The sequence below is a fragment of the Heterocephalus glaber genome, unplaced genomic scaffold (assembly GCF_053883595.1).
Source record: "Heterocephalus glaber isolate CG9 unplaced genomic scaffold, H.glaber_assembly_v1.0 deba00000594, whole genome shotgun sequence".
Classification (NCBI taxonomy): Eukaryota; Metazoa; Chordata; class Mammalia; order Rodentia; family Bathyergidae; genus Heterocephalus; species Heterocephalus glaber.
Window position 1 is genome coordinate 19,492,444 of NW_028258151.1, and position 22,050 is coordinate 19,514,493.

The 22,050-nt window shown below is 52.4% G+C and overlaps 1 protein-coding gene across 17 annotated transcripts in view; it reads right to left on the bottom strand.

Annotated features, from left to right (window-relative positions):
* Shank2 (SH3 and multiple ankyrin repeat domains 2) overlaps nt 1–22,050 on the bottom strand; it is a 534,108-nt gene that overhangs the window by 262,081 nt on the left and 249,977 nt on the right. For 14 of the 17 annotated variants that reach the window (XM_087205461.1, XM_087205469.1, XM_087205467.1 and 11 more), the window contains 3 exons: nt 16,101–16,419; nt 3,753–3,922; nt 43–156 (listed from right to left, as the gene is read on the bottom strand). In XM_087205461.1, the coding sequence (XP_087061587.1) occupies nt 43–156; nt 3,753–3,922; nt 16,101–16,419 (603 nt within the window). Of the gene's footprint in view, nt 1–42; nt 157–3,752; nt 3,923–16,100; nt 16,420–20,079; nt 20,579–22,050 lie in introns of those variants that run through there. The other 3 variants (XM_087205476.1, XM_004852142.4, XM_087205475.1) reach the window with 2 other exon arrangements.

The following is a 22,050-nucleotide window of genomic DNA, read 5'->3' on the forward strand; positions in this document are numbered from 1 at the left end:
GGGGCTGGGGACACAGAAGCCTGGCGGGCGCAGCTGCCTTACCTGCCTGGCCATCCTTGGGCTTACACTGCACCTCCTCCACGCACTCAGCTGGAAACCACCCGATGTGGCCTCGGGCGCTGCCTTCCCAGAAGCCTCCTTCACCGATGCTCAGAACTAGAGGCAAAGAAAGGAAAGGGAAAGGAATTAGCCAGAGGGACACAGAGGGACACGGAGAGCCAGGATAATGGGGGCTGGGCGGAAGGATCAAGGGCCAGCAAGTCTTCAGAGCCACCATCTGTAGGCCATGCTTCCTTCAGCTGTGAATGAGGGGACCTGGCCAAGCATCCTCAGACTCCTGCCCATGGCACATTTCCACTCAGTAGGTGACAAGACATCTGGACATCTGGCCTGTCACCTCTCTCCTCTCATGTGTCATAGGAACCAAAGTGCATGCCACTTTGTTCCATCTCTCAGTGTTCCCCTGAGGCAGGACAGTGGGGATGGATGGCCTCACCATCATGACTTCAGATGTAGAAAGTGTGCAGCCACTGCCTCCAAAGGACTGAAAATGCTGGGACTATGTCTTTCCTCACCTGGGTGGTAGAGGGCAGGAGAGTGGGAGGAGATCAACTGCCTAGCTCCAGGGGTCCCTCAAAGCAATGCGAAGAGAAAGACCCCCATTGGGAGGTGAGTGGTCTGCTGGTTATGAGCCATCATCCTGCTAGATGTGAAAAGGGTGATGGACATGTGCCCAGTGCCCATCCCGTGGAGGTCAGGCCCTTTGACACACTGACTCACTAATGAGGAACCTGCTAACCATGGTCTTGGTAGGAGAAGAAGTGATTTCTGACTTTCTGAGAAAGGAAGGTGGCCATATGGTGCCTTGTCTTGAGGGGCCATTGTGCATAGCTGGACAGACACAGCTACCCTGGGCTGCAGGGTGGGGGCTTCTCAGTTCAGCTCAGACTTTCCCTCGCTGGGTGCACGGTAGGTGCTCAGTGAACGCAGGCTGGAAGAGTTAAAGGTGTAGTGTTTGTTAATTCAACTGTTGAGCATGAGTGAGGAACCCAGATACCACAGGTTGGAGGGAAGTTCCACCAGGGTTGCTCTGCCCACACAGCCCCATTTTGATAAACACTTTCGTTGTAACAGCAAAACTCAGGGTGGTACAATGCAGAAAGGGAATCTTTATATCTTAGGACATTGGTGCTGGGCTGGGGTCGGCCCCATTGTTCTCACTCCTTTCAAAAATGGCCATGCAATGGGGAGATCAAGATAATCTCTACACACTTTAATCTTCTTTTTGAATTCTGGATGTGAAGGACCCAGGACTGAAGAAAGGGGGTCATGGCACCAGAAGTGCTTTCTGCTATCCTTTGTCTGAACCTCAAAAGCCAGATAAAGATCCATCTGGCCCACAATTTTGTAAGGTCAACAGAACAGAAAATATCAGCTTTATAAGTTCTTGCTTAATAATCTGAAGAAATGACCTAAATGAAACAGACAAGCTGTATCCCAGCTGACCAGCACCATGATAACCGCTTGAAGCAATTTCCTCCAAAAATCAATGCTGGCCCCTTAGATTCCATGAAGCCCAGCTGATGGATGCTCCGCACAATCAGTGGAGGCCTGGGTTTGATAAAGTCATCTCAGGGCACAGCCCTGGGGTGCACAGGGAGGCAAGGGACCTGCTCGTGTGCTGTGCAGCAATGGCCTGTGAGGACACCTACAGTGTTCTTTGCTGCGTAGCTGTGAACAGGTCATTCTGGTGCTTTAAAAGCACAAAAGGAGAAGAGAATTGCTTAGGTAGAGCTTCATATGAGTTTTTATAATGTAAAAACTAACAAAAATCATGGGTTAAACTATATTTATGCAATTCAGGGCATTTTGCTTGTAGATATTAAGACCCTTTGAACTACACCATTGGAAACAGCTCCAAAACTCAAACATAATACGAAAAGGAACAAGCTAGAGAGGGTGGAAGTTGAAGAGAAGCAGCCAGACTTCAGTGGAGATCTGTGCTTGCCTGGAAGGTGGGGTGGAAATGGCTCAAAGAGTTCCTCTCTGTGTTTTTTAGCCTTGGGTAAGTACAGCCCACATGGCAGGGTTACCAGTGGAGATGCCCTGCATGGGGACAGCCAGAAGAGCCAGGGAGGTGGAGCCAGAAAACCATGGACTCTGCAGAGGGTGGGGGAAGTCCCTGGAAAGAAAAAGATCAAAGAGGAGTTGGCAAACTCAGACTCCCCACATCTCCAATCAAACCCCAAAATATACACACAGAATAAACTCAAAGCAGTTAAGCTGCAGTTATGGGGTCTGAGCTTGCACAGAGCTGTCACCTAAGCAACCTTTTAAAGTGAAGAGAAGAAATTCATGAGAAGAAAAACTCCAGAAGCCAAGCTCTCCATTACCTAACACACTGATGTCAAGAATGCAGCTGAAAATCACTGGACACATGAAGTAAGAATGAAGCATGCTCTCAAGAGATGAGAATCACTTGAACCCCAAACTGAACATGAAGCTGAGGTTGGACTGTCAGACAAGGTTTAATGTTGCAATTACACCAATCCACAATTTTGTAAGCCAACTCAGGTTAGCAGTAAAAAAACAATCCCAACAGAGTAATGGGAATCTTGGGAAACCAAAGGCAGCAATAAAAAAGTACATACATAGAGAGTGTAGTAAACAAATAATTTTTGAAATTATAAAATTCACAAGTTTAACTTAGAAGAAAAATGAGTGGAACTCCAAGAACTTGTTAGACTCCATCAGAGGGAAAAGTCGGGGGTTAAGAGAAGATGGGGCTCCATCATCTCTAGAACCTTGCCATAATGCAGATGAAGTCGGGCCAGTGAGCGTGAGGTACAAAGAGAGGAACTGATTACTTGCTGTGGGCCAAACAGCAACAGTAGGGGGAAGGCAGGATTGAAAGCTGGCCACCAACCTCTACTTGCTATCCTGTGCCACATCTTCTGGAAGCCTGTCCAGGGGCACGGCTTGGGCATGCTGGGGACGTATGGTGTCCCTTCCTTGTTCCACCCAGTGAGTTGCAAATGCTGGCATGTGGCCTCCACGGCCCACCTCCACCTCTCTTCCCTGGGTGGCCTTCAGCTACAAGACTCTGACAATGCCACCATCAATTTCTCTCCATCCTGGACATACCCTTACTGTATTCCTTTCTCCATGCAGAAGCCATTATTGGCTCCCCAGTACCTGTGGAACAAGGTCCAACTCCATGGCTTGAATTCATCAAAATGCTTTTCAACCATCATTCCCAGGATCCAGCCTTATGACTCACCCTTCACTTGGTGAATTTCCTTCCTTTGAACACTGCAGGCCTCCAGACCCTGGCCCATGCTGGACCTGCTACCTGGATATCCCAAATCTGACCTATACCAGGTCCTGCCCCTGCTCCACTTGCTGTGGCTCTCAGAAATCTTGTGACTGGAGAGGAGCTCTGCTTACCAATACCCTGGGCTGGCTCCTCCCTGCAGTTTCCATGATAAGTCTCACCCAGATGTGCATGTGCCACCTTCCTCCCAGGCTCAGGCCAGGCACCACAGCTCCTTCCCTCCAGAGTGAATGCACAGGGCTAGCGGACATGGCTTTGTTCCCATTCCTACCCTCCTAGGGGACAGAATTTCCCATGGGGCCCTGCAGGAGCCATGTCTTAGATGTTGCCACCCAGCAGATCCACTGAGGGGGTCGACGGAGGCCAAGTGGCCCCAGTGCACTGCCCCAGAAGCAGAGGAAAAGAGGTGGGCACTGACCTTTGACCCTGTCACCACGGTGAAGGGGGATCTCGCCATCGACTTGAGGTTGGTATGGCTTGACGACGACGAAGAGTCTCCCAGGCACCGCACTGTAGAGCTTCCGCTTGGGCCCCGGGTACTCGAAGGCTGAGAGAGAGCCCTTGTTGGCACCAGGAGCAAGAGGTGGCCTGGATCAGTGAGAGGGAAGAGGGACAGAAATGGTCAGAGAGCCACATGTCACCTGCTGTGGCCAGTAAAACCCAGAGTCTGTGCCACAAGCCATCACACTGTATCTGTGAGGTCAGTGATGACAACAGGGATAGGCTGGAGGCAGCATCTATGGCAGAAAAGAAAAAGACACCGTAGACCCAACGGCCCCACTTCTGGGTATGTCCCCAAAGAAGTGAAATCGGGGCCTCAAAGAGATGTGCGCATACCATGTTTGCAACAGCTTTACTCAACGACCAAAGGTGGAGGTCACCCTGTCTCCATGGATTGATGGTTCACTCATATCGTGGAAGAGGATTCAGCCATGAAAAACAAGCACATTCTGACACAGGACAACTCAGATGGACCTCGAGGCCACGGTACTCAGTGAGATAGACCAGTTACAGAACAAAATCCTGCATAGTTCCCTTCATATGAGGTCCCTAGAGGGGTCAGGTCCACAGAGACAGGAAGTAGGATGGGGTGCCAGGGGCTGGGGAGTCATGTTTAGTGGGGCCGGAGCTTTGGTTCTGGGAAGACGAGAAAGTTCTGGAAGTGGATGGTGGTGATGGCCATACAACAGTGTGAACATGCTGAATGGCCCTGCCCAGTGCACCCGAACATGGCTAAAGTGGTGATGTTATGTTGTGTGTATTTGACCATGATTTAAAAAGAAAAGGCTGAGGTGGAGGCAAAAATGAAGGGAAGCCCTGGATGTCACATTTCAACCAGTGCACTGCCAGTGTCAGTCATGCTGGGTAAGGAAATCTTCCATCAAAAGTGGTCATCATCAGTCTGCCCAGCAACACTCCCAAGAGGAACTTCGATCTTGTCTTGTTTTATGTCACTGATCACGAGGAGCATGCTTATCAGGCTGATCTCTCCACCTGACAGTGCAGGGCACCTTAACTGAAGACAGCCACCGGGACAGGGTGTGACAGAGGTACCGGCACAGATAAGTCAGAAGAGTAGCTTCTTGTAATGGTATTACTGTACCCCTGGGATGGATGACCAGGTGATACTGTGCCCAGGATGGAGACAGAGTACACATCCCCATGTCCTAAGCAGAGGATCATCAAGTGTAATGTTCACTTCTCTTCCCAGGATGGGGGGGCTCCGGAGACAAACACACCCACTTGGGGGAGTCTAGCAGGGACCTCAGGACAATGGGCCAGAAAGACAGGAATGGCCTTCAACTGTGCTGGTGATCTCTAAGGGGCACCCAACCACAGCAAGGGAGCAGAAGATAAATGTCACAGGAGACAGGTTCCAGAACTGAAAGCATATCTGAACCAGGCTGTGGTCCCCAGCTATGGTTCCTCACACTACAGATGCTGTGGCCTCTGAGATCAAGGAGGCAGCCTCATGCTTTTTTCAAGGAAAACACCCATCTACACAGTGACTGGCATAAAATGGATTTGCAGGGAGAATTCTAGAAGTAGATGGGACTTGCTTTTGGCATTTAATGTGAACTCTCATCTTTGGTACCACACATATCCTGAATGCTCCACGCAAACACTGGAGGGCTGGTTTGTACTGGGACGAAGCTGCAGAAGTACCATGGTGTGGTAGTCCATGTACTTCTTCCTTCCCCACTCAGTTCTATGACAGTGAGATTGAGCCAGGAGCACCTGGACAGGTGTCACTGAGGATCCCAGTCTGAGGATGTCAAATGGGGCTGTGGCATGCTAAATTTAGACCCGCATTTACACTGCTGGCAAGGAATGGATTGGGACAGAATGCATGATGTGCCTGCCTGGCCCTGGACCCAGATTTGTCCCTTACCCACATGGAGCAGAACACTTTGGAGGAAAGTAGCCTGGTCACCTGACCTCTTGTGGCACAGGTGAGAGGCATGGAGGCTCCCCTGGGCTCTGGGACACTGGGAGAGTGGGAGGTTACCCACAGTTGGTGTTCTCCCCAGGGATCCCCCCATCCAGGGTCCTCTCCAGCCAAATCTTGACCATTGTAGTAATCTCAGAATCCCCATGGTGTGAGCTTTGTCACCACCAAGCAGCCATGGGTCAAGAGACTCAAGCAGATGTGGCCTCTGTGTGATCTCCTCACTCAACTCTTCCTCATCTTGTGAGCTGCTCTCCACCATGGGACTTGATGCAAGTCATTTATCCCCAAACATCCAGTGCTACTAGAGTAGAGACTCCAACTAGCACGAAGTTGCTGGATGTATCTTGTCCAAAGGTGTAGCTCAGCAGGCCAGTGACATATGGAGGGGACCACGTGGGCCACCTGCTTGTGAGGGGACAGATGTGAGAAATGCAAGAAGAGTCCTCCAGGTTCCCTGAGAGGATGTGAGTGAGTTTTCCCACCAGCCTGCTGAGCCATATGTGTGTGTACCAGTGACCTTTTTATTTGTTCAACCTGCCTCAGCTCAGTGGGAGCCTGGGCAGGGTTAGCCTGAAAAGCAAGGGTGGGGAGAGACAAGTTTCCCCACCAGGCACGGGCTCTTCGGGGCTCTCCTCCAACTCCTCCTCTCTCCCTGGACCACCCCAAATGCACATGCCCACATCTGCCTGGAATGATGGAGGTGGCAAGGCCAGTGGCTACAAGCAGGGGCTCTGCAGGTACTCAACTGCCTTTCACTCCTTGGGTGATCTTCCCCAAGTAATCTTGAGTTGCTTTTTCTCTCTGAGCCTTCATTTGTTCATTTGTGAAATGGGTGGCAGTGTGTAGGGGGGGCGTGCTTACTGCAGGGGGCTGCTGGGAGAATAGATGAGAGATAAAAAGCTCAGCTCCTAGATGCCTCTGTCACTGCAGCACTGATGGTTATGGACTCTATGCTTGGCTATCATATTGGCTAAAATGGCAGTGGCTGGAGCACATTATCTCAAAGGCCCTTTCCTGGCTGGCTGGGGTGCAACATGGAAACTCAGAAATACTGAGGCATTAAACCCCACTGGTCCTGGCGACAGCACAAGTGGGTCTAGCTGGTAGCCAGGCTGCATGGGTGCTCTGAGAGGTAGTGCAGCTGCAGCACACACGGGGGGCAGAGCAGATGAGCCGATGAGCCAAGCCCCATGGTCACTCCTTAAGTACCAGGAAAGGGATTGACTCAGAGAGGAGCAAGGTGAAGCATGGAGGCTTCTCCCCTAGGGAAGAGGATAGGTTGAAGTCCAGGGAAAAGATGGGACAATGTGTCTGGAGGCTGGTGCAGGGCACAGATTGTGCTATAAAACCAGGGTCACAGAATGGACTCCTAACTGCTATAAGAGTGAAGCATTAGCTGCTCAAACCTAGAGTTTGAGAACCAAATGGGAACCCCTTCTTTTGAGTGAACCTTCACTCCAAAGGAGTTGTTGCCAGGGACCTCCCCGAATATCTGCAAAAACAGCCTACATGAGAGACAGAGCCTACCCACTCTGAAAAGTCCATTACCAGGAGGGCTAGAAAACCACCTCTCAACTCTCCTCCATCGCCCACCCCACTCATCTATTCATATACCCAATCACCATCAGTTCACCTACATATCCATGCATGCATGGATACATGCATCCATTCATCATCCACCTATCCACTCATCTATTCACTTTCATATCTACCTATCCACTCATTCACCTATCCATCATCCATCCATCCATCCACTCACCCACCATCCACTCTTCCTGATATCCACCTACCAAACTCATTTACCCATCTATCACCCATCTACCCACCCATCCATCTATCTATTCATCTATTCAACCAAACACTTACCCTCCATCCATGCACCTATATATCCATGCATCCATGGATCTATCATCTACCCATCCACCCACCATCCATTCACTTACCTATCTATTCAACATCCACCAATCCATCACCCAGCCATCTATCCACCCGTCTATTTTTCATTCTTCCATCCAGTCAACCACTCATCCACCATCCATCCTCCTACATAACCACACACACATCCATCCATGCATCTATCATCCACCCATCTACCCACCACCATTCTCCCATATATCTATCCATCCATCATCCATTCATCCATCTACTTAGCCGCCATCAAGCATCCATCTGATCACTTACCATCTACTTATTCATCGACTTGAATTTCAGAAGGACCCTGTCCAAAGATCAGCTGACCACTTACTAACAGACATTGGACAAATCAAGTTTATCTCTCAGAGCTTCAACTAATCTATCTGCTAAGAAGGGACCATCAGAAGTGACCATGAGAATGAGTTCATATGAATCCACACTACACAGGTGTTATATAAATTTCAACAGCATCACCACTGCCATGCTCCAGCTGGACAGAGGGTAACAAAATGCTCAGGTAACCCAGTAGCAGACTTGTGTAGCCAGAGAAGTCAGCATGAACCCAGCCCTAATCCTGGAGCTGCTTCTTAACCCACTTTGCAGACAGTCAGCTCCCTGAACCATCAATCTGAGGGCTGGGAAAATCTTTAGGAACAGAAGGGACATACTCCTTGCAGACCAGTGCATGTACACAGTTCTAGCTTCAGCAGGGACAAGTGGCCCCATATTAACACCTAAGCATCTTTTTATTCACTATTCATCAGAACCTCACACAGCCCCACAAAAGCAGCAGAGTAGAAACATTTTCCTCATTTCACAGATGAGGAAATGGAGGCTCCATGCAGAGTGACCTAGGCACCGAAGTCAGAGCTGAACTCCCCTCCTGGCTCCCTGCTCCATATCCTAATGGAACAGGGGGCCCAGATCCCACCTATGGATGGCATTTTGCCTCTTGATGCTGTCTTACACACTGGGTTCCCTACCTGGCTCTGTGTGAGGAGTAGCTGCCTGCAGGAGAGGCAGCACAGGAAGACCAGACTGAGGCTTGCTCCACTGGCCTACACAGCGAGATGGGTCTGAAGTTCACCAGCTGTAACTGTCCATGTTTTCCTTACATTCTGGCCAAGAAAAGCCAGATGGAATTCAACCAACTTGTTTTAGTCTAAGGGCCTAGTCATTGGATTCTCAGTATCAGAAAGTTGGCATCTTGTGCTGTAGGGTGGCTTGGATGAGTGAATTGGGCCATTTCCCAGATATCCTGGGTGAACAGGAACCTGCCCACACACTGATCTTTCTCCATTCATCCATTTGTCAGTCAGTTACTCATTCATTCATTCACCAAGTATTTCGTGGGTGGGCTGTGAGCCCTTTATGAGGGGCCACAGACATCTGCGAAGAGGAGATAGATGCAGGTGTCAGGGAGCTGACGGTCAACTGGGAGGGGTCAAGGCAATGCAGGTGTGACAGTTAGCCCAGGGAATAGGGTGGGGGCCAAGGCTGAAGTCTGAGCCCACGCAGGCCTCCCTGTGCAGGGTTGGAAGTATAGTTGAGAGCTGATAGTCAAGGAAGGACCCAGGCCATGGGAAAGCAACACAGCAACACCAGACCAGGGAGGTACCAGGTCATGGTGACTATGGCCAACAGGGTGGGACTGGAGTGGCCCAAGGTGGGATGTGAAAGCCCTTAGAGGCCTTTGTGGTTGTCCCATGGGAGCTGGGGAGCACAGCTGGTGAAGAGAGTCACAGATATGAAGAGGTAGAATAATCTGGCCTAGACCCTGCTAATACCTCATGCATCTCCCATCTCCTGGCTTAGCAGAGAGGCATGGAGGAGTCTGACAGGGTGACTCTGGGCCTGGCACACAGGGTCTCACGTCCTTAACATCTGGACAGTAAATGCTAAACATCACTGACTATGCTGAAATGTGATGTCTCAGGCTCCATGCCATCTCCTATTCTGTCCATACCATGGGCTTCCCCAGAACTGTGAGGAAGGAATGTTGAAATCAGCCAGTGTACTGGCTTGCCACACGGTCCCCAGCAGGCACCTGAGCTCACCCTGCGGTCGTGTTGTGACAGTATCTAACCAAGGATGAACGGGACTTACAATCCTGCAGAAGGTTCATTTTATCAGCCATAGCCTCTGCTTCCAGGAGAGCTAGAGCATCAGTATGTGGCCCTTTGTGGGCTATAGAGGGTAGGATCCACCATGGCCAAATAAATGGGTGACCGGCCAGCCAGACAGGAAGGAGAGAGACAGATACCCTGCATACCACTGAGCACCTCCCTGAACTCGGTTGTCCCACAGGGCTCTTGCCCCCTTGTTGCCTGGAGTCAGGCTTCTGCTGTTACAGCCCAGGACCATCCTGGCTCCAGGCAAGGAAGGGGCTGGAGTCTCCACTCGAAGACAAGAGCAGTGTGGAGCACAACTCCTTCCCTACGTCTTCCTGCTCTCTGCTAGACTCACAGGGCTGCCTGCCATTCCCTGATATCTGGCCCTTTCTCCACCTGAGGACTCTCTCCTGCCTGGAGCATCCCCTCCCGTGCCACAGTGTGTGAGCCTCAACTCCCCTTGCCGCCCATCCCCTAGGATGTCAGGGTGCACTCACCCATGTATGGGGAGGGCCCAGACTGGGGGCTGTAACTCATACCCTTAGGCAGCCAGCCTTCTGCTGGAGAGGAGCAACCAAGACCAGGAGGAAACCCAAATGCCACAGGATATGTATGAAGAAAGGAGGTGGCCAGACCCTATTGCCTCAGGCACCTGTTCCCCCGGAACACCCTTCACCAGCCCTGCCTCCCCTCCAGGCATAAACCCTGATAGCCCAGTCCATCTGCTATTCCCAGCCTCCAGGTGACATGCCAAATACCCTGAGTGCAGGTGATGTGCTGGGTGGCTAGAGAGATCCAGGCTGCACACCCCACCACTGCTCCGCCAGCACGGCCCATCCCCCCACCTCTGGGTCAGGCTAGAGCACGGGGGGGTCGGGGCTGGGGGGCAGAGCCACCATCCTTGCCAAGGAAACCAGGTCCTTGCTCCACGGGGAACAAGCTTGGGTGTTCAGGTCCCCGTGTCCCCAGAGAAGCAGAGGGAGGAGGACACACAGGGTGACACGGGCCAGAGCCACAGAGGAAGCGCGCAGCTACCTTCTCACCATGTACTTGGCCGGATGGGGCCCTAACCCTGTGAAAAGGTGCACAGGCTGAGGTGGTTTCCCCAGAACCTGTTTCTACCTGGATGGGAAGCAGGAGGGGTCCGTGATGTCTGAAGTCCCAGGTGTCACCCAGAAGGTTGTGAGGTCTCCTGGAAACCCGCTCTCCAGTGCAAGGGACTCGTCTTGGGAGAGCGTCCCTTCCTGAGGCTGAGTGGAGACTGGCCTCTGCTGGGGAAGGAGGTCAGGGAAGCTGATGTCCTCTTCCTCAGACCGGGACCTGGGTCCTCAACCCATTCCATCTGCCTGCTTCATCCTGACACTCCAGAGATGGATGCACTCAGAGAGGGTGGCAGGTCCCAGCTGAGCACAGCCAGTGAGTGGCCTGGAGCAATAGTCTCTGCCTACTGACCTCAAAAGCATGAGTCTTCGCTTTCTGCTGGGTGAGAAATAGCTGCTTGATAGGACAGTGGCCAGAATATTCCCTTACGGTGAAGCCAGGGCACCCCTTGGGACCCTCTGCCGACTGTGCAGAAAGACACTTAGAGCTGTTATGAACCTTAGCAGTGGAGAGAGACCATGGAAGACCTCACCTCCCCCATCTACATTCGCTCCCATGGTGGTGGTGGATGCAGGTGGCGGGAATATTCTTAGAATGGTGGTCCAGCTGTGCAATGGGCACCACTAGAGGGCGCTACCTCAGCAAGGTGTGCAAGTCTCACACTTGAGCCAGGAGCAGGGGAGGTGCTGCAGGAACAACGGGCCCACCCCTCCAGACCGGTGCCTAGGAAGGCAGGGAGAAGAAAACAAATGAGAAGAAAGAGACTGAGGAGAGGGGGACCGAAGGAGATGGAAGAAAAAGGTGAGCAGGAGAGGCCACAGGTAAAGTCAGGACTGAGGACAGGTTCTGGGGATTCTCTCCCATCCCATCTTAGCCCTGTTCCCACTGTGGCACTCTGGGTGGCCTGGGCAGTCATGGGCAGTGGGAGCCTCAATACTCATGTGGACTGTCACCTTCCAGCAGGCATTGATTGCCCATGTGACCTGGCCTCCAGGGCCCCTTGGGACCCCTTCCCGTTAGAACATTGCCAGGATGACCCTCATGCTCCACACCCTGCTGTCCCCCATGTGGGCTGGCTCATCACTCTGCAGAGGGGCAGCTCTTCCCTCTGGGACCCTATCCCAGCACACAGCCTGGGCAGGGAGGGAGCAGGTCACTGCTTGCCTGTTCCCTCCCATCAACGCTGCTTTGAGGCTGGTTCTGCCACATGAGGTGCTTATTGTGTTCCTGGCTGAGGTTTCTGGGGTCTCAGGTTGGCATTCAGGTCAGTGGCTTGGGCCCAGGGAGGCTGCCGGGTGGCCAGTCTCATCCTGGGCAGTGAGCACACATGGGACAAGGGGGTGTAGAGCCACAGGGCCTGGGGTGGTCCCCCCCCCGCTCAGCATCCTGTCTCACAAAGTCTCCATTCCTCCTACCTATTGGCCCAAGCTGGCGTCCGTACTCTGGGTGAGGACATTTGATACCCTCCGTCCCCAGCCCCATTGCAGCTTCAGGGTTCTTCCCGAACTGTCCTGACTATGGGATCAGAAGATGCTGCCACAGAGCTTACTGAGGCCAGATCTGGATCCTGGCACGTGACAGGTGTGGAATTCCACAGATCCCCCTACCTACCAGGTAGGTCCACCTACCAAGGTGGCTCACTCCTTGCAGGGGAACATTGGTGCATGGTGTGATCAAGAAATTGCCCAAAGCCACACAGCACATGGAAAACAGGGCCTCTAGTGCATGGGGAATGTCCTGACCTGCCCCTTTAGGTTCTGACAGTGACCACAAAGGACCTTAGGGCACCAGGGACACCAGGGGTTTGGGGGGCCCACATTTCCCTCCTCACTGTCCCACTAGTACAATTTAGCCTGGCCTGTCCCTGGAAAGAGACATCCTTTTGGAAAGAGGAGGGCAGGTTCATGGAGTCTGGGCTATAAGCTTCAAGGACAAGGAAGGAGCCGAGCAGAAGGGCTCAGCCTCCTCCGAGAGCTGCCAAAGGGCCCTGGACTGAGATGTGAAGCCCTCTGTTCCCCTATCACCTTAAATGGTCATCTTCCTGCCTGAGTAAAAGCCATCTCTTCTCGTGGGCACAGATAATGAAGAACGGGGCCACAATCCTGCAGCTGGGAGGCAGGGGCAGCTCCAGGCATCAGGATACTCAGACCTGAGTGGTCAGTGCACTGAACTGCAGGCCTGCACATCTGGCTGTCCTGAGCCCACTGTGGCCTCAGAGGAGCACTCCACCATGGACACTCAATGCAGGTTCACCTGCTCCCCCTGCACCCTCACTGTGCACAGACACCCCCACCCAGTGCATGCACCTCTGTACAGGACACAGGACAGAATGGCATGGTGGCATTTGAAGTTCTACCTGCGTCCCTAGGAAAAACTTGGGGAGATGCCTAGAGGGGCATTCCTACCTCTCATGCCCCATGCTACCTGCCTACCATGTGGTCAAATGCTCATCACTGTCACGACGTTAGAGTGGTCCCCAGAGCTTCTGAAAGACCCTGGTTAGGACAGTGCATCTTGGGAGAAGGAGGCACCCACTCATCAGAGCCCACTCAGGGCTCCTCTCATGTTGCTAATGGGGGACCATGACCTAGGCAGTCAGATAGGGGACATGCACACTTTGAGGAAGAGACAATGGGACAAGGCTGGAGAAGACAGGCTTAACAGGTCAGGGTACCATCCGGCAAGGCAGGGTGACAGCCAGGCCACAGTGCCCTCCCTAACTCAGGACAGGCAGCAGGTCCGTGATTAGGCAAACCGACTGTCCTGATTGTAGCACTCAAAGTTCCAAATCCTGGAAAACCATGGGCATTTGGCCACCTTACCCTATGGTTCTGTTGGTTCTGGTGAACAACAGGGTCTGGCCTGGCTGAGCTCTGGCTGTGGCTCAACATGGACTTTAGCTCTCAGGGCCCCCGTGGATTGGGCATGTACTAGCATGAAGCACATGCTGGGCAGCTGCCCTGAATTCCTTCTTTCAGCCTTGAGAACAACCTGAAGCCTGTCTTCCTATGATCTTCATTTTATAATCAACAAGGAAGAGGCACAGAGTAAGTTAAATGCACACACTTACACGGCAACCAAGTGGTACAGACCAGAAGAATGTGGCAGAATCCAGGCAGGGAGCACAGGAGGCAGGCTGGCTGCTGTGATCTCACACACAGAGATGTGCATGACACATGCATACACAGATACATGTGCACACACAAGCACACAGATGCACAAATATGCACACAGGTACATGCAAACATGTACACCTTTGCACACAAGCAAATTTTCACACATGCAATTGCACAGGAATTGGGTGATCAGAATGGCCCTGGAATAAGCCTCTATTGTCTCTGCTCTCCACAGCAACATTCTGCCTGCCAGTCCCTGGTCACACTGCCCTCAGTATCTTATTATACTTTATACTGGAGGAAGGGGACACACTCTATAAAACTATAGTCGTAACTCCAGCCTAGGGTGTGAAGTGGAATCAGCTGTCTCAGGGGATTCCTTTAATTTAGCTTTCAACTGTTCTTAGCACCTGGGACTTCCCCCTCGGGGTTGCTCATGGCAGAATCTAGACCAGTGCAGAACTGGAGCTTGTCCTTCAGCTCTGGCATAAGTGTGGACAGGCTGAAGGGCTGGAGCACTGCTGCAGGCTGGGGGGTCTGCCAGACCCTGGAGGGTGAGGCCTGGACTCTAGAGAGGGGCCAGGAGACCTGTGTTCCCACAGGCACGTTCTTCCCTCACCTGCCATGGCTACAGCTGAGACCCAACCTGCAGGGTCACGGTCAGGACAATAGCTTCCTTCTGGGTACACATGAGGCTCTTACCTTCCCCAAACCCACACCAAGCTTGTGGGACAGTGCTATGTGGTGAACTGAGGGTAGCAATGTCTTCTCCCACATCCCTGATCTTAGCTGGCAGCAGGGCATGACCTCGGCCAGTGAGACTCACTACAGTCAGGCTGGGGATCCCAGGTGACTTTGGAGTCTGGGTACGGAAGAAGGCACTTAGACAGGAGCCCCAGGCACTGGCTACCAGACCAGAGAGGGCTTTCAAGCTTCATCACAAGCATGATATCCTCCAGGAAACCCAGGTGCATGGGCCCAAATCATTACAAGACCCTAGAACTAGGGGTCTGGGCCTGACTCCTGCAATGGCTACATGACCCCACTGGCAAGCAGAGCTGAGACTCCTGGCTTGAGGGACAGCCTGCAGGTATTGGGTAACTATCCCTGCTGGTGCTTCAACTGCTCCAAACAATACCAGACCTGGGCTCTGAGGTGCCCAAAATGAGCTGATTCCCTTAAAGTCCTTTTCTTTTCTTTTTTCTTTCTTTTTTTTTTGGTACCGGGATCGAACTCGGGACCTTGGGCTTTCAGGGCAGGCGCTGGAACCACTGAGCTAAATCCCCGGCCCTAAAGTCCTTTTCTTGCCTGGGAAATTCTGGAAAGCAGACTGCCCAGGCAGGGAGTGTGCTCAGGAGTCAGAGCTCTAAGTGCAAACCCAGCTGCCCTGGCTGTTGGGGGAGGCAGGACAGTAGCCAGGGTAGAACCCAGATCAGGAGCTGAATGCCCCAAGGGGTTCTTGGCTCAGAGATTCTGGGTGGCCGCTTGGCTTGCCTAATGTGGCCAGTGCTGGGGCTCCTGCCTAGGTGCTTCCAAGACTGACAGAAGCACTCTACATATACTTGCCATGCTGGGCAGACAGTTCAGGCTTGGTGGCACTACTGAGACCATGCCCCTGGGGATATGGTTAGTCCCTCGTGCTGTAATGTGGCTTCTCTGAGCCTCAGTTACCTCGGCTGTGCCAGGGTTTCCCATTGCCACCACCATGTGGGAACTTGATGCACATGGCATGTGGCCGGGCTAGCAAAGGCAGTCCCGGGGGTACACAGGGAATAGACCGCACTTGCTGTCTCCTTTCCTCCTCTCTTGGTGTGGAGGATCACAAGAGCAAGCACAAGGAGAGGCAATGAGGCCCCAACACCAGTGGCAACTCAGGAAGCTCAGCTCCACCTCTCCCCTCTCCCCAAGCCATCAGACCTGCCATCAAGGGCCCAAGGCTCAGGAGGGTGCCCCCATGCCCAGGAAGCATGGGCAGAATGCAGGTGTCAGAGTTTCCCCGGAGCACCTCAAGTTGGAGAAGTGAAGTCCCAGGATTCTGAGCGCTCCCTGCCCCCAACTCCTCCACTCCTTACCCCATGTGCCAGTGTGGCTGGGGCCTCTTGCCATCCTCGCCTGTGCCACCGAGCCTGTTGAGAGATGGCGAGCGGCTGCGGGGCCCGGGGGCATAGCTCGGGATACTCTTCACGGTGACATCGGGCTTGCTGGGCACCTGCTGCAGCAGCTGGGGTGAGAGGCTTCGGTGGGAGGTGGCCGCAGAACAGACAGCCCATTCAGGCGCACCGGCGTGGAGGTTGTTGTCACTGTTGGAGCGCAGCAGGACCCGAGGCGCGGCCAGAGTGTTTGGGGGCCGCCGCCTTCGGTTGGAGTAGGCTGGAGCCTCTCGGAAGGGCACTGGGTGGAAGAGAATGGGGAGAGGTAGGTGAGCATGTTCAGAGGTAGACACAGGTAGGCCCAGCCTGCATGCATCCAAGCCCCCATGCGAGCTCAGGGTTGGGAGCCACAAGTTCACGCAGAATCTGCCCAAGGATGCCCAAGGTGTGGAATCACTCCAACATGGAAGCAGAGATGGTAGAGAGGGAGCTGGTCAACTCCTTTACATGGAAGCTCAAGCCAAAGCCCAGATGGAAGAGACTCAGGTTTGAGCTTCCATCTGGCCAGTTTCTTCCACAGCCTGGAAGATGCTGGGGCTTTACATGTGTAAGGATGGACCCTGCCTCCCAAAGCAGTCAGGACACCAAGACGCCCGGGCATGGCAGAGCTCCTCCTCCGGCCCTGAACTTGGCCTTGAGGTGGCAGAATTATGTAGCCTGATGTTCACATGCTGAGGTCTAACCCCAGGACCTCAGAACATGACTGCATTTGGAAAGAGGACTTGGCAGAGGAAATTAGGTTAAAGTGGGTCACTAGTACCATCTGTGTCCTTGTGACAAGAGGAGTTCAGGACACAGACACACACAGAAACAACCACGTGAGGACTCAGGGGGGAGACACCATCTGTAAGCCAAGGAGAGAGACAGGAAGAGCCAGCCCTGTGACACCTGCATCTTGGACTTCAGCTCCAGGACACGGAACAGTGACTGTCTGATCTTTATAAACTACTCGGCCCGGGTGGTGCCACAGCAGCCCTAGCAGTGAACACAGCCCTAAGCCTCCTGGTCAGAATGAGTCCACAGTTCCTGAGAATGCTCCCTTCCTCATTTAGCAAGCTGGGTCCCGGCCCTCACAGTGGTGCAAGTGATCCAACTCATCTGGCTCTGCAGGAAGCTCTGCGTGGGGCCGGGCCCTCCTGCTCCCCAGTCTCCGTGCCCAGGACTCATAGGATGCATGCCCTTGGAAGCCATGTGTGATGTCCCTAAGTGGCCTGGCTGCTCCTCTGTGATGGATCCTCTCAGGAATTTCCCTCCAGGCTGCAGGGGACAGCAGATGCCACCAGCTCCTAACCACCCAAAGATGCCAGGTGACCCCTAGCTCCTGGATGTTTATGCCTCTGGCTCTATGTCTGTGCTGCCCAAGTCCACATGAGTAGCTGTGATGCATGAGAAGACACAGGTCTCCCGGAGTTGCTCTGGGCAGGACCACAACATCTTGAAAGAGAAGCATGTCACAAGTAGCTCAGGGCAGAATCCTGGGCAATCTCCTGCCCTCCACTGCCCAAGGTCAGAGACTACTGTGAGGCTCATCAAAGAGACCAAGAATGGCCACACCTGTCACCTGAGTGGCAGGGCTCACCGGAACAGGGGGATACTAGGAGAGATCAAGGGGGATGGAAGTGGTGCTGGCAATCCTCTCTTGAGAAAGCTGTGACCCAGCCTACCCCTGCTACCTCTCCAAGATGCAGGGCAGTCCCAAGGAAACAGTTGGGAGCCACATTAGAGAAGCCACACAGGATGGGAGCAGGTGTCCTGGGGACACTAAGATGTGGCATCTGATTCTGTGCCACCTAGGGGAGGTCAGCCTAACCCCAGTAGGCTGAAGGGATCTCACGTGACCTGCCCTCCCCAGGAAGCCCTCTGTCAGAGGGATAAGCACACCAGTGATCAGCTGTGCAGCTGGGGCTTCATCTTACCCCCCATTTCTCCAAGCAAGTGAATCCTCAAGGCCAGCTGGGCCAGCCAGGGACAATAGGAGTGGGCAAGGCTAGCAGTGTCCTCCCTGGAGCCAAGAAGCTACCCTGGCTGGGCCCTGGGCCAACAGCAGCCCACCTAAAAAAGCCACATCCCAGGGTCAGGCCATTGAGCATGCATTTTGCTGGTCACGAGGGGAAACTACAATGGTGCCCCTCCATCTGAGCAGGCAAAGGCTAAAACTCTCATGGAGGGACTGAGGCTCCAACAAATGCAGCTGGCAGTGGGAGCTTGTGGGGGCCCTTGCAACAGCCAGACCCAGGAATGGGGTCAAAAGACTTCACAGAGGGCTGGAGATCCCACAACCTAAGAGGCCAATCATTTCTCATTCCCTGAGATTAGGGGCTGAAGGACTCTGCTACCAGGAAAGCCAAAATTCCAAGTGGAGACAGCAAGCGAGCACAGAGGTCCTAGAGGCCCTGGGCTTCAGGAAACACACCCAGGGAGAAAGGACTCTCACTTAGCACATGGGGAACACCATACAGCTCCGAGGCCAGGACACCGGAGCACCTGGATGGTCCCTGTGCTCAGCTGCTGTCCCCAACAAGAGTAAGTCTTCTGTTTCTGACCCATGTAATAGGTAAGGCATTAATGCCTTCAAAAAGAGATAGGAGTTTGGGTTTTTTTTTGTGGGGGGGAGGAATGCCAGCTGCTAAGATAAATTCATTAGGAAGGAAAAATCCATGGGAAAACAGAACAGATATAGAATTAACCTCACACTGTAACACCCGACTGAAAATTTCACACTGTTCATGGATTATAAAAATTGAAGTCCCAGAAGGTGAATTTTGCTGTATAATGTTAGAAAATGAATTTAAGTGAAGTCTATCTTTATAGAAATTCCTAAGAAAGAGTCTTAAAAATGAGGACTTGGGGATTGGAAAGAACTCACATGGGGAGGCCACCCGTGGAGGATTACGGAATAAAATAGCGGGGACATTTTCACATACATTTTACCCTGAAGACCAGGCAAGGTACTCAGATGGAATCACATAGGTGATATTAGGGTGAAAATTTTAATGAAAATTACCTTGCTTGATCACCAGGATTCACATTAAATTAGTTTCCAGAGCAGTAAAATTTCTTCACTGTTTATTTTATGAGGAGCTTAGGCTGGGGAGTACCTTTCTAATTTCGTTAAAATAACCCCTCCAAAAACCCTTCTGAATTCATAAACAGGAAATCTCCCTGTCTGACAAAACTATCTGACTGGAATCATCCATGGAAATGATGCATTTTGTGTGTGTGAAAAGGGTTAAAAATAACTCTTTTCCTGTCTGAAAATGATTAATATTCCACCCAACTGTTTCCTTCTTTCAGGCAATCTGCAAACTCTAGGTGGGTGGATATTTTCTTAGCTGTCTTACATGAGCTTTATTTATACATTTTTCCCCATAATAAAAACCATACAAGGTATGACAAAGAGCATATGCACTTTTAAAGTCTGCCACGCTGGCTTCTCCATCCACTTCACAAAATTGCAACCCAGAGACAGCCAAGGAGAACCAAGAGGTGGCTTTGCGAGTGTCCACCCAGCCAGCATAGCCAGCCATGTGCCCGACCTTCCAGAGCAGGAGCTCAGCAGCCTGCCAGGTGACTGACAGACTGGAGTCAAAGTTCCTTTATTTTTCCTAGGACTTAGTTCCTAAGTACCCTCCATCACAGTCACCATGGCAGGACGTTTGGGAATGCAATTTTGCAAGGGGCTGAAGGCTTAAAAACACAGTAGGATAAAAAGGCACATTCAGCTGGGTTAATTTCCTAGACCAAATAACCCAAACCTTACCACGGACCAGAAGTAATAAATTCCCTTGCAAGACATGGACTAACAGCAGCACATTTAGGGGGAACCAAGTCCCTCTCTCCTCCCAGAAGCAGCAAGAAGCTGTTCATCGGGGCCCCACGCTCCGTATCGCTTTCTCCTTACCTTCCTTCTTGGTGAAGGCATTTAACAAAGACTTCATTTTCCCTCTGATTTTGGCAGCGGTCTGCTCATTATATAACCTTCTCGGAGGGGCGGAAGGCTAGGCTCACAGCCCGGCCCCTCGGTGCTGGAGCGGCTGAGATCCAGGGAGCGGCGGCGGGTGTCTGGGCACTGTGCGCTCCCAAGCATTGCTGGGCATGCCAGACCTGGCGTGCTGGTGACAAAGCCCACCCCATATTCTGTCTGTCAGCTGGGAACCAACTGTGCGTAGCTGGGGTTGCTCTCAGAGCCGGCTGCCTCTGGCGGCGTTCGTCATGTGAGCTGAGCTCCTCTGCTCTGCGAGCGGGGCATCGAGGAAGCGGCAGGGCGCAGGGCGAACTTGCAGGGAGCGACTGAGCTGGTGGCTGGGAACACCAGGAGGCATGTGCAAGCTCCAGCCCCAGTTATCCAAGAAAACCTGGCTGCTGCTGGGCGCTCTGTGCACTGTGGCTAAATATAATGCACTGTGCTTTTCTATTTTTTTTTCTTTTAATTTTTTAAAGAAAAAGCCAAGTGTATTTGTCAGCTAGCAGATGTGTTGAAGCACGGAGGAGCTGCGCCCCAGACCCATGGTAATTAGGCAGGCATGCGGCGGTGGAATCTTGAACGCGACCTATATTTCCCTTTGCAAGAATCAGACACAAGTACCCATTACTTCGCTGCCCCTTCCATCATGGTAATGACCGTGGCAAAAACAGGACTCCACTTACTCTTTTTTCTTTTTTTCTAAAGAGGGATCAGAAAATCATTAAATAGCACGGTAGTCAAAGATGGGTCCCCGATTGCAGGCAGCTGGTAAAATGACCTCATCAGTCCCTCTCCACTAGTTTCTAGCACTCACACCCCACAGAAGTCTCAGGGAAACCAGAAAAGATTGTCCCTTGGAAAAGCCATGTTGAGAAAGTTCTAACTACAAAGCCAACAGAGAGAGGGGAGATCAGGCTGTGTGGTCCACAGCAGCAGATGGGTCAGGAAATTGTTTTTGCTCCAGGACAAAAGTCTTTCTGAGGCTCATAAGACATCCCAGGGGGCAAGATGCTGCCGCCCAGCGCATCTGTCACTGGGCCTGTAGTTAAATGTGCGTTTTTCTGGTTGCTAAGAGAACTGCTTCTGAAATCTTAAAAAAAAAAAAAAAAAGACAAAGACAAGATAAGAGATAGAAGATAGGGAAAAAGTAATGGGACTGCTGAGGTTGAATTCCACGTGGTCGACACAGTGTCAACGAAAATGGCAGCACAGAAAGAGAAGGCTGGTGTCCCTAGTTGGTGGCACTTTCTTTGTACGTGCACTGACATGGGGATGAGGTGGGGTGTGTGGATGCTGTGCCTTGCAGTCTCTCTGTCCTGGGAGGGCAGAGATTGCAGAAGGTCATATCAGCCAAACATCTGACATCATTTCCCACTGAACTCACAGGGCTCGTTAGCCATTTGAAAGCCACAGGGGGGACATTCTCCCCACCCCCCTCCAAGCCTTGTCACAGAACTGGGTCAAAGCCATTTCTAAGACATGCACTAGGGAGCCACTCTGCCTTCCAAGATGCCACTGATGAATCCTACACACACTTCACAACTTCTTCGACAATCAGGGCAAGGGTCAACAGCTCCCAGGGGATTCTGGCTGTGTGCACACATTGTCACCCATGAGGACACAGCTGCTTTCTGTCCCACCTGGGAGGAGCTAATGATGTGTCTCCTGGTAGGGCAGACTGGCTATGGGTCTTTAAGATGGGAGAGAGGGCGGTTCTAGGACACTGTGATGTGCTGGTCAGAGGTCCGGCCGCCTGCCCTGGTTTGGCCAGTGCTGGGAAGCTGGGCCAGTGAGGCCACAGTGTAGGCAGAGAAAAGCAGCTCCTCTTCAAAGGCAGGGGACCCGGCCAGTCATATGCCCAGCCATGTGGGCCCAGGGACGTCGCCAGAGCTTAGGGAACTCTCTGGG